Source organism: Gymnogyps californianus, chromosome 9 (genome assembly GCF_018139145.2).
Source record: "Gymnogyps californianus isolate 813 chromosome 9, ASM1813914v2, whole genome shotgun sequence".
Lineage (NCBI taxonomy): Eukaryota > Metazoa > Chordata > Aves > Accipitriformes > Cathartidae > Gymnogyps > Gymnogyps californianus.
In genome coordinates, this window is record NC_059479.1 from 18,535,764 (window position 1) to 18,552,843 (window position 17,080).

The window sequence follows — 17,080 nt, forward strand, 5'->3', positions numbered from 1 at the left end:
AGCAGCTGTTGCTTTTGTGATTCCTGTTGAGATTAAATGACACATTGTACCAGTGTGTTACCTGCTTTCTTGAAGGGAGAGACTTGTTTTGGTTTAGATTGCATGGATAGTTTTTAAACTTATCTCAGGGGTATTTCTTCTTTGTCTGGACTGATGCTGGTTACACAGTTGGTCTTTTGTAATATGACTTCCTCAGTTCTACATGGGCTAGAATCTTCACATGATTGAGTAACACGAACTAGGCCGCACATGTGGATGGTACTTGTACCAATTTGATCCTTTATTTGCTAAATAATCTACTTCGCTGGAAGTTATTGCAACACCTATAAAGCTACTTCCCACCCCACCCCCCACCCCCCAATGGAAGAGGGGAAGAAAACCCCAACTCTCATCTGACATTTTACTTTATCCCCAAGCAGTGAGTTAAAAAAATAAAATAATACAATGTAGCCTTCTCTGTTTTAGTTATAAACAGCTACCTAAAATCTGTTCTCTAGGTTGAAAATACAGATATTTTAAAGAGAAAATACTTTATGCTCTGAGTTGGGTTTGGGGGGGGGGGGGGAAGGGTGTTGATGTGGGTTTTTTAGGTTTGGTTTTGGTTGTTCTTTTTTTTTTTTTACTATTTTTTAAATAAATAACTTCACTATTTTAATCCCAACTTCAGTTTCTTTTTGCGGTACACAGGATGACAAAACTGAGGAAGTTGCTACTTGCTATTTTTATTTGTAATAGCGATTTTTAAATAATGCAGTGGACTTGAATGTTATGACTACATACAAGGTCTGTGGTGGATAGCTCTGTGAAAATGTGTACACTAAATGTGAGTATAAAATTGAAAAAGCAAAACTGTTATATGAAATCCTTCTCTTTAAAGGAGGATCTTCTACGTCTAAAGAAGCAGATGAGAGTGTTCTGTCAAATCTGTCAACACTACCTGACCAATGTAAACACTGCTGTTAAGGAACAGGTTAGTGACTCTTGTTTATCCTTCTAGTCTTCTAATATTATACTTTTAAAGCAGTTGAAAAGTTCCTCTTGCTAATACTTCTAGTGCTTATGTGGGAATGTGGCATGTCTTGGATGTTTAGGCTGAATGCTCTTTGAGTGTGAATACATACTGTACTTGTATGCTTGCCCTCCTTCAGGTAATCTAGGTAGGATTTCAGAATCAATTTAAACTTGATTCTTTCTAGTAATTTTAGGCAGCATAAACTTTTATTCAAAGGGGGGTTTTGTTTGTTTCTTTAAACAGTGACAGGGCAGGCGCACTGTAGAAGCCTTCTGGTTTGTAAGTTAGGTGGGAGAGTTCCATTTCAAAGCTCTTGCTTACCATGTGGTCATGACACACACCTCCAGTGGAGCTGATTGTGGATTCATAGACTCAGAGCTGGAAGAGCTAGGGACAGCTATTTAAAAGAGAGAAGTAATTTTTTTAGTTATATCTTTGAATGCTTTTATGTTCCCACATTTGTACTATGATATATATGTGCCCATCCACTCAAGAACTGTGAAAACAACTTTCCTCCTCTTGCTGTAAACCTGTGAGGACATACAGGGGCAACTTCTCTGTTTGTTCCCCTTCACCATGATACTGTGTACAGAATATACTCCTCAGTTCTTCAGAGTCCCAGGATTTGGGGATCTCTGAATCAGGAGAAAAAGAATGGGTACTTAACATGAGTGTGTGTGTGTGCTTGTACACACACATGTATGCACTGTAACCTAGGGGATTTTATTGTTGGGAAGCGGTATATATTTTTTGTGATCACCCTTAGGTACACTCATACACTGGTCAATTGTTAGCAGTATTGTTTAGAGATATTTGGAGACCATTCCAGCAAATGCTTGGAAGCCTCAACAATGATGTGCTGCTCGGAAAAGATGTGAGCAGTTTTCGTTTTACCAGTTTTATAGTCAGTCCCTCATATAGTTTGTCCTTTGTGGGGGAGCATTTTAGCTGGAACTAAGTTCTTGGATATTTCAGACATAAAATATAGGTATTTAGTCCATGCAAGTAGTGCCTGACATTTCAGGCAGGAGACAAAAGTCCTGGCTTTTTTGAAGAAAAATGCAGGAATGAAGGTTTTGGGGGTTGTTTTTTATTTTTCTTCTGTTTCAAAAAGAATTGAGACATCATCTTGGGAAATACTTGTCTTGAGTTCCGAGGGTAAGAGGGTGAAAGGAAAAGGTTAAACTGTAGGGGCTGAGTCTCTTCCAGTCTCTGGTCAAATAGTTCTCTAGTTGGGACACTCACAGGAGTTTCAGGTTCCAATAAAGAGCACAGGTTACTGATAGCAGGATTAATTCTAAGTAAATGCCTTTAACAACCTTTAGAATGCTAAAATGAAAAAAATAGAGTATGTCTCTATGGGGGAAGGACCAAACTATCTTCTGGGTGTACTTCTTAATTAAACAAATAGAAAGCCAGGAGCCTTTTTGCTGCTAAAGGTAATAATAACCTGGTTGATAGTGAAGTTGAAAATCTGATCCACTGAGTCGCACAACTGCAGCTTTTGAAACTCTTGCTATAACAAGAATATTCCTGGAACTGAACAGGCATTTTCTATGTCAGAGAGCTATCTAGTGTCAAAATCACAACGTGTAGGGTGTGAAAGTGTGACTAACAAAAATTACTGAAGCTCTGAGTAGGTCTCCTTAAAAGGCTATGTAACTCTCACTCAGGTGAATGCTCTAGAAACTAGAACTGCCTCAGTCACATAGGGTACAATAGCCATGGTTCTGCTTTCCTTGTCTAATCTCATGAAAGGGCACAAGGGACTTCAGAGGCGCATATGTATTTTTGTGACCAGGAAATTAGTAATATTTGCTTTGAGGAGTTAGAGAACAGATCTGTTCATTAAAATGGAAGTACTTAAGAGATTAGAATCAAAGAGATGAGGTGCAGCACTAAGCAGTGTGTTGCCTTGGTCTGTTGGTTTGAAGAATGTCAGTCTAGGTACTGATACATTTGAACTTTCTGGGGAGGTGGGGTACAGACATTGAAATCTGATGTCAGATGCACAAGTTAGCCAGCAAAATGAAGACGTGTTGCTTTTTTGGAAGCAAGACATACTTTAGGATTTAAAGGGATTGAATGACTTCAGCTGTTAGGTGTTTTACAAATGTGATCCAAACAATTTAAAAAAAAAGAGACAGACAAAAGGAGACTGTACTATGGCTGGTGTCCACAAAGTTCTCTAGTGACCTAACGTAGTATCCGTCAGGCAGAATTTGGGAGTTTCAGGCTCCTCATGTTTTAATCTCACAATGTTTTGGTATTTAGTTGGCTGCTTCTGTGTCATATTTTTATTTGGAGACCCAGTCTTCATACAGCAACCTCCTGTAAGCAGCTATGCACGTGTTGACTTCCAGTTGGCCTGTGTAGTTGTTAAGGACTTAAGTGGCCTGTGTACACCATTGGGCTCCAAGTATTTTGTTAAGTGGGAATACATTATTCTAAATAAAATCCAGTTTCCAAGCCAGTATTTACTAAGGTTTCTTTTTAATAGGCTTTCACAATTCTGTGTGATGTGTTGATGATCTTCAGTCATCAGATTATGACAGGAGGACGTGACATGTTGGAGCCACTCGTTTACACTCCTGATTCTTCATTGCAATCTGAACTACTCAGTTTTATTTTAGATCACGTCTTCATTGATCAGGATGATGACAATAATAGTGCAGGTTTGTACAAAACTCATGTTTCCTTTATATTATTTGCCTTCTAACTAATATATTTGTTTGCCTATCCTTTTTTTGTGTGTGTTTGGTTTTTTTTTTCTTTCTTTCTTCTGGCATTGAGAGGTGGGCACAGAGGTAGGTTTGTCTTTTAAATATTAGCAGCCAATTAAAGCATTTTATGTTTTGGGGACATGTGGGATAATCGTGGTAAAGGTTTGGTTTAATAGGCACAAATATATATGTCTCTATCAGGAAAAAAGACTTGTCAGTGGGTGATGAAGTGCACTGCCATCAGAATTGAGATTTGATTTTCTGAATCCTGATCATGAGCCCATATCACTTTATATATAAATGCTTAAATGTGAAGTATTTAAACCTGACAGTTTTTGTGTTCTGAACTCTTTCTAGATGGACAGCAGGATGATGAAGCTAGCAAAATTGAAGCATTGCACAAAAGAAGAAATCTACTTGCAGCTTTCTGTAAACTCATTGTATATACTGTGGTGGAAATGAATACAGCTGCAGACATTTTCAAGCAATATATGAAGGTAAATCTGAAGCCTAGTAGTGATACTTCATAAAACTACTAGAATACAGTAGCTGTGGATTTTTTATTATTTATTTTTTACCTTACAAGATAATGGATTCAAAATGTGAAGAATTCAAAACTCCAGAGTTGGTAGTTCGTAGGCCTTTAAAGGTTCTTTTTCTGTAAGAAGGGAGAAAAAAAAATGACTGAGATTAGTTTCACAGTTCTAGTGTGCGGGTAGCGGGGAGGGAGGAAGGAAACCTGGTAATTATTTTTACATTGTTTTTAATAGATTTATTTTCTTATCCTGATCGATGGTATATTTTTAATTTAGTTATTAGTTTAGCAGGCCTTTTGAGAATCTTCTCACAAAGATCAACTCTGTGATGTCTAGCCTCCTCAAATAATTTCAGCTTAAACTTTGTAGAAGAGGAAAAAACAAAAAAAGTGTTTTGTGAGTTCCACCCGCTGCCTGCCTGCTGGGCGCCCCCTTCCCCCCTGCCAAGTGATCTTTATATCTGTTTCTATCTTATTTAAATATAAAACCCCCTTCTTGGCTCCTGGGATTCACAGCTGCACAATAATATGAGTTCTCATTTTGTAAACATGACAAAGCTTTGCTCCTTGGTGATTACCTTAAAAAATTTAAAATTTGGGCAGCCTGCTTTTGTCTGTCTGAGTGCCCTACATATATTTTGAATCTCTAAATAACTAACTGGGTCTTTATTGAACCTGAAATACTTAAAGAACTGAACAGGCAGCTGTCTTCATTGGAAAAATTATGGCTATGACACTATCCGTAAGTGCTTCCTTTCAGCAGAGAAAATAGAAAACTCCCCACCAGACTTATAGGAGTTACTAAAAGGATTAGATTCTAATCTTGTACCCTGAAGGGGTGAACACGTGTCATTAACAAATGTGTCATGGCCGTGAAGATAAATGGGTCATTCTGCCTCTAAAGTAATACTAAGGAGAAGAATGAAAAGAAGTGGATATACTCTTTCTGATTTGAGTTTTTTTAATCATTTTGGAGGTGTTTTAGGATATCATTTTGATTACATAATCATGAACATGTTAGGTTTTTTCCTTCTGAAAGTGTTCAAAAATTTTTTAAAATAGCAAATCCTAGATGTTTTCTGAAGAATTCAGTAGTTGTAATATTTTCAACTAAAATAAAAAGTTAACCTTTTTTTCTAATTTTTCCTAGTATTACAATGACTATGGTGATATTATTAAAGAAACGATGAGTAAAACAAGACAGATAGACAAAATCCAGTGTGCTAAAACGCTTATTCTTAGCTTGCAGCAGGTAAGAATGATTTACAATATTTTTTATGCATGAAATTCCATACTGTAGGACACATCCTGTTGTTTAATAGCTAGTGTGAGGTATTAATGAAGAAATTCTTATGGAAGGTAGGAATAAATAGGTCTAAACTGAAACACATTTTCTGCAACTATTTGAAAAACTGCCAGAAGTCTTCCTATACTTACCAAATATTGTGCTACAAAAAGTGTATGTGAGAGGCTGATAAATACGAAATGAATGTAACTCTGTGATACCTTCTTAACTCTTAAAACAATAGTTTGAGTCACATATTCAGAAACGTGTTGTGAAACTGCTAGTTTACCTATTCATGAACAGATAAACAAGGGAAAACACTTCCTGCCTGTGTGGTGGGGTTTTGTGGTTTTGTTTGGGGTGTTTTTGTTTGTTTGTTTTGCTTTGGGTTTTTTTGTTGTTGGTGTGTAGTGTTTTTGGGTTGTTTGGTTTTTTGTTGTTGTTTTTTTGGGTTTTTGGTTTTTTTTAAATATTCTGGGAAGTAATGGGAAGTTTTAGTAATTCAGTATTTCTTAATGTTTGGTAGGGGCTTCACCCATCTTTGAAATTAAAACATGATTTAATGCTCTCTTCAGTAAATGAGCTTGTTTGTGTGGAGACCTGATGAATTCAGTCGAGGTCAGAGTCGGATTCATCTGCTCACATGAACCATCTGCATGAATCTTATTTACAGGATCAGAACAATAAAGCCATATCTCTGCAAACCACTGTAATCCAACATAGATCTCTGCTATTGTTGAAAAGAAAAATGTACCCCAATTTGTTCTCTCTTTCCCCACACCTTTTTTTTTTTTTTTTTTTTTTTTTTTTTTTGACTAGAGGTCGTAGAGCCACATAGTGGATATAGAGCTAGATATTTATCCTGATTGAGAACTAACCAGAAAAAGTCCTTAACGAAGCCCCTAAGCTGGTTTATCTGTATGGATGTTGCCAATACAAGGGAGGATGAGGCCTTCCCTTTTGATAGCAGCATGAGTTTAAGTAGCTGGTGGAACTGCAACATAAAATATGCAACTAAATACTCCTACAGGTTTTGCTGACTTTTCACCAGAGTTCACACATTTTTGTGATATTGGGTAAATGCTTTCCTTACTAGTCTTTTCTGTCTCGTGAATAACCAGCCCCTTATATTTTAAAGGGCAGACAGAGGAAGTGAATGTAGTAAGTACAATTACACGTGTAATAGGGAGGCAGTTACACAATCCTAATATGGCAATAAGAATAGTAATATAAGGGGACCCAAGTATTATACACCAAACAAACAAAAAAACCCCATATGTGAAGTTAAACATGTAACTAGCATTTTTTCCAGGAAAAACTTAAAAAACTAACCAGAGAAGAAATACTAGAAGTAATAGTGGGTAAAGGGAATAACTAAGTTGCAGTGAGCTACACCAACATAAAAGTATGCAACTATGGGCCAAAACATATCTATAAATTAAAAGTTAATGTTCATAGCCCTAGTTAGTCAGTCTGGTTTTGGTTTATTCTGTGTTGTATGAGAAGAGTGAAGGGTGAGTGTGTTAGACAAAATTAGAAAATAATAGAAAAATTGACGAAGAGAATTACAGTCAAATTCAGTAGGATGAGAAAAGGATTGATCAAAGGAAAAAAAGATTGTAAAGTTCAGAGTGTTCAGCTTTGCCACCTATTGATGAATAGTTAAAAGTCTGATCCTCAGTTGCAAAGTTTCTGGTGTCTTTGGCAACTTCCCTGAAGACATGTTTCCATTTTAGAATTTCTTCGTTATACTTGTATTTTGAAAAGATACAAAAAAATGAATTAGAAAGCGGTAGTTTGACAAACTGTAATAGTAAAGACCAGGTGAGAATTTACTGCATTTATTTCTTCTCTGTTAGTGTATGTATCAGGGGATCCTGCTAATTTTTAATATTCTCAACTCTAGAACACCTCATTTAGGGAAGTGCTGAAATCTGTCATCCAACATATTTACGGTTTGATGCATGCTTGGACAGTGTGCATTTCAAGGATTAACTCTGAAGTGCAGACTCTTCAAGAGTAGCCTTGACTTGGCTTTCCTAAACCACCATGTTTGTCTTTTGGGGTTGTTGAATTAAGAAAAAAAACCTGTAAAACACTTTTTTACTGAAACTTAGATCTGTGTCGATTGGTCCAAAGTTTGGCATAATCTTTTAATAAATTAATATCTCCCTTTTCATTTCATACAGCTTTTCAATGAAATGATTCAAGAAAATGGTTATAATTTTGACAGATCATCACCGACATTCAGTGGCATAAAGGAACTTGCTCGACGTTTTGCTTTAACGTTTGGACTGGATCAGTTGAAAACAAGAGAAGCTATTGCTATGTTACACAAGTAATTGTGTGCTTTGTATTACTTCCCTTTTTGTAAACACTTCTTGACTAACATCTTTTCAGTCTTTCATAATCAGTTTGTTAATACAAAACGCATCAGCACTAGAGACGATATAGCCCATTTATAAATTAGGAGATGACTCTAGTTTTGTCCCTGAATTAAACCCAAATGTTAAATAATGTTGATGTTCTTCAGCATCATTGTATAAGCCTGTAAATGATAGCAGTGTTGGTGCTATCACGAAAAAGTATTTTTAATGTTTTATCCGTAACAGTAAGAACTGATCCGCTTCATTGTCAGTGGTGGTCATGTTGGCCTCATGCAGAAAACTTGAAATGCAAGGTAGAAATATCATGACAGAAAGAGTGCATCCAGACTCAAATTATGAATAGTGTTCACTTTCTTTGCCAGAATATGGAAACATTGAATTACTGCTTTCTTGATGTAGAGGAAAGGTGTTCAGTTTTGATAGCTCCCAGTGCTTAGAACTTTTTCTTCAGTGTGTGCTTTATGTGACTTAATTTTTAACTTTTTCTTAGGGATGGCATAGAATTTGCTTTTAAGGAGCCTAATCCACAAGGTGAGAGCCACCCACCATTAAATTTGGCATTTCTTGATATTCTGAGTGAGTTCTCCTCCAAACTTCTCAGACAAGACAAAAGAACAGTGTAAGTATTTTCTTAATATTCTTAATATTTGTAGTGATAACCATAAAAGACATGCATCTGAATAAATACGTATTTATGTGTATTGCATTAACCTAAAGTGGAATCTTGGGCACATCAAGATAATTTTACACTAATGCAGTCAAGTATAATCACAAAGGGTAAATTGTATTTATCCTTGTTATTCTCATTTTATGGTGGATGAACAGAAATCATATTCTGGATTTGCTGTTGTCAGGCCTTTTTTTTTAACTAGATGAGGAGCATTGGGTGTTAATTTCAGTAGTTACTTATCTTGACATGTTAACATCTTGTTACAGATATTTTGCATCTTTGTAATTATTTTTTCCATTTTAAAGGTATGTTTACTTGGAGAAGTTTATGACCTTTCAGATGTCTCTACGAAGAGAAGATGTGTGGCTTCCTCTCATGTCCTACAGAAACTCTTTGTTAGCTGGTGGGGATGATGATACTATGTCAGTGATTAGTGGAATTAGTAGTCGAGGATCTACAGTAAGAAATAAGAAGACAAAGCCAGCAACAGGAAAACGGAAAGTACCTGAAGGTAGAACTTTTCTCATCTTAAAATTTACTAGAGTAGATACTCATATAAACTACACGTCGATCCCTATTTGTTAGCTTGAGTGAATTTGTATGGTTTAATCTATTTTTTTAAAACAGGATAACTTCTGTGCATGTATATGTCTTAGTGGGAAAATTATTCATTTGAAGAGTCTGAATAACATAACACTGATTCACAAAAGGAAATAAAGATGCTACGCTGCATTAAGTGTTTTAAATACTCTAGCCAGTGGTTATAAATCCAGGCCTTTTGGGGTACACGTAAGACTTTGTGGCAAAAAGTAAAGCAATTGATTGTCAGTAAGCAGAAAGTACAGGCATTGAAGTCATGTTTAGACACTCAATTTTAGACTAGTTTGAAAAAATTTGCTGATGTCCTGTGTTTCCTTCCAGCTGAAGAAAGCAGCAGTAGTGACAGTATGTGGCTGAACAGGGAGCAGACAATGCACACACCAGTCATGATGCAGACACCTCAGCTTACTTCCACAATAATGAGGGAGCCCAAGAGATTGCGACCTGAAGAAAGTTATATGGGTGTCTATCCTATGCAGCCTGAACACCACCAAGCTCCACTCGATTACAAGTACGTAGATGAGTAGGTCTGCTTTGTGTTAGTGTTCATACACAAAACCAGTTCATGTTTAAAATAGAATAATGGTCTTTTTAAGCACGCAAGTAACGTGGATGTTGGCTCAAAGGCAACAGGAAGAAGCCGCGCGACAACAACAGGAGAGGGCAGCGATGAACTACGTCAAGCTGAGAACCAACTTGCAACACGCTATGTGAGTGAGAGTGAAATATTCCTTCAGTGGTGTGGGGAGGGGAGGGTTTGTTAAATGCAGTGTTACTCCTGTGTCTTTTAAGAAGGATACATGTTCTAGTTCTTGAGTAGTGTTTTTCTGTGTCTTAAAATTTTAAGTTGCCTTAGAAAAGCAGTGGTAAAAGTGCATGGTGATGCATTTAGCAGAATAGATCTGTTTGATTTCTTGCTTATTTTTGAACTTAAATTCCAGAAAAATTAAATAGTTGTGAGCTTTGTAATAAAGGGAACTGGTTGTTGAACTAAATGCTATCTGTGGCAGATAGATATAATCGATGCAACATGTGAAACATCTTCTTTATGTATTCCTAAGTGCAGAATCATTTTTAGAAATAGAACGTTAAAAATGAGTTTTAAAATAGGTGTTCAATGTGTGAAGCAGAAAGTTTCTGCTCAGTTTAATTCTATTTCTTTCTCCTTTGACTTTTGAGTTGTAAGTTTAGAGTTCAGCTGCTTTTTTATTTAAAAAAAAGTATTGCTTTTAAAGAAACTGCTGTCTCAGCGTTTCTGTGATTGATACAGATTTTGTCTGACCTAAACTGACACCAAAGTTGAGAGGAATCCTGTAGTGCCAGTTTTTGTAGAACTTCCCAACCCAAACACACAAAAACCTTGTGAAGTCCTCTATGTTGTGAACAAAGGTGAAGACGGTCTAGTGTTTCTTAAATGATTGTTGTCCTTCAGAGGTCATACGTTCTTATTGTAATGTCATTTACTTCATTGTGATTCATCACGTGTGCATTTTGACATGCACACTAATGAAATTATGTTCCAGAGCTAGTTTAGCTGAGGAGGGGAAGACTAGTTTTAGAAGTTCTCTGCTTTAATGAAGACTGTGTGGTTCTACAGACGAAAAGTACAAGTTGTAAACTAAAACCGTGGACATATATATTGAGGAGCTTTACATCTTTCCCCTACTTGTTTTTAATTCTTTCATACCAGTACTTCATGTAGCATAGTTTCAGTGGTGTTCTGTGTTTTTTTAATATAGTGACTCCAGTTAGTATAATTAGAATGACTCCTTACTTGTCTCATAAGGTCTGATGTTACATGTAGAAGTTGTGAGGAAAGAGGATGAAGGACTGTGTGGGAATGTATGAAAACAGATTTATGCATCCACTTTATTGCAAAGACGTTCTTCCTTGCCTTGTCATAAGGCAGGAGCCATTTTTCCTTAGGTGGCAAAACTTAGGTTCTTTCTCACTTGAGCATAAATACTTGCATGGAAATCTCTGAATTAGGTGCGGTTTTGATCTGCTTATCAATTCCCGCAGCCTCTCAGAATACCCATTTAGAGATGTACCACAAAGTTCCATAAGTGATCTTTGTTAGTCGTTCTCTCTCACTCTCTTAGTGTCTTCTAGCTGGTTAAATACCAGTTTTCTTCAATGGTAGTTATGCATTTATTTAATTTCTTTTCTATCTAATGGAATTATCATTTGTTGGCAGTTCCTTACTGAACATGAGCTTTTTAAATATTCAGATAAAACTTAAGTTGATTTAGTGCTAAACAATATGCTTTTTCTTTTTATTTCAGTCGACGTGGCACAAGTCTAATGGAAGATGATGAAGAGCCAATTGTTGAAGATGTGATGATGTCATCAGAAGGGCGGATTGAAGATCTCAATGAAGGCATGGATTTTGACACCATGGACATAGACCTAGTAAGAAATTTACTTGTCTTTTTAGTGGATTTTGGATTTGTATTTCTGCTTTTAAAGTAGGATATTTGAATCAAATTTTCCTTTTGGTGAAACAAAAAAATAATTCTTGTTGATCTCTGCATTCTTAAACGGCTGTGCAACTATCTGTACACAAGTGCCATCTGTTCAAACTGACATACAAAAGGCAAGAACACTTCCTGTAATAATAACGTGAGAGATGAACATTTATCCCCTGTAAATTCTTACCCCTTGAGAGTTCAGCTTCATTTATTACAGTTTAAAAACTCTGGTTTTTTCTGAAATTACAGTTAACATGTTTATTTGCTTGCTTTCTAAAGCCACCATCAAAGAATAGGAGAGAAAGAACGGAACTAAAACCAGATTTCTTTGACCCCGCTTCAATCATGGATGAATCGGTAGGTTAACTTACGTAAGAGGAGAATAATGTAAAATCAGTCGTAAGGTTACAGTACTCTCTTACTTCAAATTTTAAATGGAAAGAATGCAATCTTTAGGTTGTCTTCGTTAGCTTATTTTGGCAGACTGGTACAGTCAGTGAAATATGCTGTAATTCAGCTTCATAAATTCTAAGGTAGTCAATGTTCTTTGCAAGTTTATAGGATTTTTGTTCTTAATACTTTATATGTAGCTATGTAAAAATCAAAAGCCTTTGAATCTGAAAAGAAAACACATCTGGTATGGAAAAGACCCTTGCAGAGGTTGGTAGCAAAGAGCTTTTTAAAAAAAAAAAAAAAAAAAGTTGTGCATACACAATATTAAAGGCAAGTTTCCTGTTGTGGTGAGCTTAGTTGAGTGACTCTGATGTCATTACCAATTGTCAGTATTGGATGGTTTGCACTTTTTTTCCTAAATTGGCATATTTACTTTTGTGCATAAGTAAGATAATGGAGAAAATAGAGATAATACAGATATCTGTTTATAGAGATGAGAGGTATTTTTTTCTTTTCGTATAAAGTTTTAGGTCCAAAACATCCGAAGTCTGTAGTTTCTGCTTGCAGTTGCCCTTTTTTCCGACTTGATAAATCTGCAGTCTCTATTCTCTTTTAAAAATCTGCATGAGGGATTCCTTCTGTCTTGAACCACTTGTAATGTATGCAGCCATTTTTGACCTTGTGTAGCTGGTACAAAATTACACTGGAAATAACAAGCTGCAGCAAGCCAGCAGAGGACAGTACAACAAGGCTTCCTGGGAATCTTGGACAGCTTGGTGGAATTTGGAAGACGGTTATGTATTTTTTTACAGTATTGTTGCAGCGTGAACCTGTTCTTGTTATGGGAGAAAGAAGTCTTAAACACTGTTTTAAATGCAAATCCATATATTTTGTACCAGTAGGCCTTTGCTTTAGTAGTAATGAATCAGACTAGGTTGTGCATCTAGCTGTTGTGTGTTCTGTTCTTGAAGTAACACCAAGAAAGTATATCACCTGTTTTCTGATGTTCTGTTTTAAAATAGTTCTTCCCCTCCCCTTCTTGATTTTTAATTGATCGATCTGTGAAATACCAGTCATTTTTTATTCTGACAATGCTGAAAATTTGGTCTTCTACAGGTGCATTTCAATGATTCCAGAAACCTTTCAGCTTTTCAGTTTCTAAAACTAATTAAGAATAATTTTGATAGGTTTACTGTTAGCTAGGTTTCTTTCCTATTACTTTATTTCTCATTCATCATCCCACGTGATCCCAGGATTTGCTAGGCACTCCTTAGCTGCAGTGTGGGAGTATCACCACATGATGGCAGCCGGTTACAGTCCCATTGCTCTGCAAGCTTTTGGAGCCAGTTCGGAGAGCCCAGCGGTGGCCTGCCTCAGTGTGCCAGCAGAACAAGCTGTATACTCTCCCTCTGCAAGGAGGGAGCAGTGGTGCACTGACATGAGTTGGTACGGTCAAGGGGACACCATCTAGCAAACCTTTCTCCCAGGCAGGACACAGCAAGGGTGGTGATCCTGGAAGCAGAACTGCAGAAAACAGCTGCATCACAGCACACAGCTGCTCCTTAGCATAAACCCCACCTAAATGAATTTAACTGCCTAAATGGGGAAAGCTCTGCTAATAGTTTAGGAGACAACATGAATCTGTATTAAATCAGAGCTGAATTTATCAGTCAGTATTTTAAATGTAAAAAAAAACCAATTTCATTAAATGCAAAAAACCTTCTCTGAATAAAGTTAATTTGCTTTATTCATATAATTTATTTCAGAGGTCCGTTATACTTGGAGTTGTTGCACTTGTTTTTAATAGACCTAGACATAATAAAGCTGTTTAATTTAATCAGATGCACATGGTTTATGATCAAAATTTTAGTCTGTCTTCTCATTTTTTGATGTGTCCAGTTATTGCTGGCACCAGAGGCAGTTGTACCTTAGTGTGCTATATTGTATGATGCATCTAAAGTGAATTTAATACCAAGAACAGTAAAAATTGGTTTGTAAACAGATAAATGTGAACAGCAGTGTTAAGGTTCAGGAAAATTAAGTCTCTCATGGCTCTTTTTGATTTTATAAAGTCCTGTAAAAGCTAGGACAGTCACAAGTTCTGGATCTTCTGGGGGTTTTTTTTGGCATATCAGTGGTGATACCTACTTCCATTGGCATAGAAAACTATATGGCTTGCTCCCACATGGGAAGTGGAAACTGATTCTTCGTTTCAAGAAAGCTTTTTCTTCACTTAATCACACAGCCTCCTGAAGGACAGTATTTTGATTTTACTTGATTATTGTTTGATTTTTCACGGTCTTCCTGACAGAGTTGATACCTTTAATAGGAAATATTAAGTTTGTGTCCTGGCTAGCTGCTGTGAGATGACCTGTTACTTTTATGAACCACAGACACAGCGGCCGCCAGCGTATAGAGTGTTTTGTCCCAGGCTTAGTTGCTGGAAACTGCACACTTGATTTCAAGTTAAGGCCTATGGAATGCCATTGTCAAAGAAGACTAAGTTAGGCAACTAACTAAAAATTATTTTGCAATTATTACCTAAAATATTAAAGCACAGTCTTTATCACATTCCTGCTGGATCTAGTTAATTTCAAGTGTGGGAAAAATATTTTCTAATGAATGAGGTGCCCTTTTCATATTATTACATAAATCAGAAGTGTGGTGAATCTGGTTTGGAAGAAAAATAAACTTATAATGCCTTAACATATCTTGAAGTGTCTTAATCTTAAATCATATACTAATTGCTTTGTTTTTGTTAAATGTGTAGTAGACTACAAATTGACACCATTTCTAACTTTTTTTTTAGGTTCTTGGGGTGTCAATGTTTTAATACCAGAGCAGCAAATAAATCAGTGGTGAAGTCATTTTCTAAGTGGAAGAGGAAGTTTTTCAATACAAAATTGTGGTAGATACAGTGAAATTCTGAACAGATTTTTCTCTAAGGAGAATGACATGCTTTCAAGATCAAGTGCATTGAAGGGGCAGTTTTGTTTGCCTGAAAAAAAAGAAATGTAAAGGACAAGTAAACAATTTGAGGATAAGCTACACTTTTTGTTGGAAAAAAAATAAATCAATATTTTATTTATGTGCTATCAGTTTATTTCCGGATCATAAGAAGTATTCCCTCTGAGTTTTAATCTAACAGTCCGAGAGGTGTTTGGTACAGATTTGAGCCCCTCTCTATACATTTGCTGGCTATACTAAATAATCATGAGCTCTGCTGGATTGCTGTTTACATCCATGAACTGAAATAATAGATGGATTGGTTTTCTTACAGTGATAGAACCAGAAGAGTGTCAGTATTTTAAATTAAATGCAAACTTCAGCAACAGAAGGTTTGTATTAATTAATCATGGAAAAAAGTACATAAAGCAGAATTTTAACAGCTTTTTAATCTAAAACACACTTTTATTCCAAAAGCTTCATGCTAGCCTTCTCAGAAAGGTCCATAAACTATGAACTACCAGAAAGTAACAGATCTCAGTCATGCTTGCCCATTACCAACCCTGAAAGTTTGCTTGTCCTTTGAGAAAAATGTAATGTTGTGAAATTCCTTCCAGTAGTGCCACTGTATTTTGTCTCCAAATAAAAGAAGCTTATTGTAGTATGTTTGCAGAAAAATTCTAAACAAAAATTATACAGCTTATTAGAGTGTGGGAATAGGGATCTAAATTTTAAATAAAATTATATATATATATAAATTGGTGCTGATTTTATAATTGCGCAGTTTGTTTAGTTTTTTCTTACTTTTAAATTCCAACTTAAAATTATGAGGTTTCAGAAATATATTGAAAGTTTAACAATGTTTAAAAATAGAAGAGCATGAGAATTCATGCTTTAAAAATGATTTTTAAATTTGTATTTTATATTGTTTTATCTATCTGTCTTTGCAAGCAGTCTTCAGGTTAAAGATACTTCTAACAGGTTACAGTACATTTCCTCTGTATGTAAATTAGATTGGATAATAGAAATTCATAAACAACCCATAACATTCTTTGAAAGCTAAGCTTTAAAGTTCATTTTGTGTCCATTCACAAATAAATTAAATTTGGTCTAAAACAGAAAGTGGATCTATGCCATTTTGACATCGACTCATTTTGCAAGGCTTAGGCAGCTAGACATCATTTTAAAGGAAATATTAACTTATATTGCATATGTATATTTTTTGTCAGTTGTCTCTCAGTTCTTGAGGTATATTATTTTAATCATTCCATGCCTTAATATGCTTGCAATACAAGAATCTCCCCAAATGGGTGAATACAAAAAGGCTTCCTGTTTTTAGACTCAGAAATTAAACATTCGGCTGTGGTAGCCAAAAACCATAGATTATCTAAAGGATCATGATAAAATATAATTATTTTACTAAGTCATGGGGTAACAACAAACTCAAAACTAGATCTGCCTAACTCATTTTACATAAATAAATACTCTCATGTCTAAAAGTACTGCCTATATTGTTTTTCACACCACTGCATTTAATAGAACTGCTGAGAGGACTGTATATATGATTTTAAACTTAAGTTGATTTTTCTTACTCTTGAAGGAGTGTTTCTTTGTGAAAGCAGTTCTTACAGCTTTGTTTTCAACCAGCTAAAAATGTTTTATATATTTACCTTAACCTGTTGTCCTCCACATTCTATTGTCCTAATTGTACTGTTTTCTGATTTGTATTTATGTCTTGAGACAGTAACTTTTTGAATAAAAATAAACCTACAGTATGTTGTATGTTTGATCTTTTTAAATCGGGGGTAGGGGAGGACAGTGAAGAAAAGGGTATGAGTAATGCAAATGTTATGTTTATAGAAATCAAAATCTTTTTCCATGTCTTTTAAGTGTTTGTCTCAGAGTTGGGATAATGTATGAAAAACTGCACTGTTTTATATTTGTAATAAATTGTACAAGTTTTTAAAATGTGAATAAAGCACTAATTGGGTAATAATTTAAAGTAGAAAAGTTAATGCAATCATGATTGTTTTAAATATGCTTTAATTTGAGATAAAC

At 35.6% G+C, this 17,080-nt stretch overlaps 1 protein-coding gene across 4 annotated transcripts in view; it reads left to right on the forward strand.

The window, feature by feature from the left end:
• The window catches only part of STAG2 (stromal antigen 2), an 82,385-nt gene extending 65,588 nt beyond the window's left edge, over positions 1–16,797 (forward strand). The window contains exons 23-35 of one of the 4 annotated variants that reach the window (XM_050901538.1): positions 878–970; positions 3,513–3,687; positions 4,093–4,232; positions 5,421–5,522; positions 7,745–7,893; positions 8,433–8,561; positions 8,918–9,123; positions 9,423–9,440; positions 9,534–9,723; positions 9,809–9,922; positions 11,498–11,624; positions 11,963–12,040; positions 14,886–16,797. In XM_050901538.1, coding sequence (XP_050757495.1) covers positions 878–970; positions 3,513–3,687; positions 4,093–4,232; positions 5,421–5,522; positions 7,745–7,893; positions 8,433–8,561; positions 8,918–9,123; positions 9,423–9,440; positions 9,534–9,723; positions 9,809–9,922; positions 11,498–11,624; positions 11,963–12,040; positions 14,886–14,909 — 1,545 coding nt within the window. In that variant the 3' untranslated portion in view covers positions 14,910–16,797. Of the gene's footprint in view, positions 1–877; positions 971–3,512; positions 3,688–4,092; positions 4,233–5,420; positions 5,523–7,744; positions 7,894–8,432; positions 8,562–8,917; positions 9,124–9,422; positions 9,441–9,533; positions 9,724–9,808; positions 9,923–11,497; positions 11,625–11,962; positions 12,041–12,600; positions 12,841–14,885 lie in introns of those variants that run through there. The other 3 variants (XM_050901536.1, XM_050901539.1, XM_050901537.1) reach the window with 3 other exon arrangements.
• The last annotated feature ends 283 nt before the right edge of the window (positions 16,798–17,080 follow it).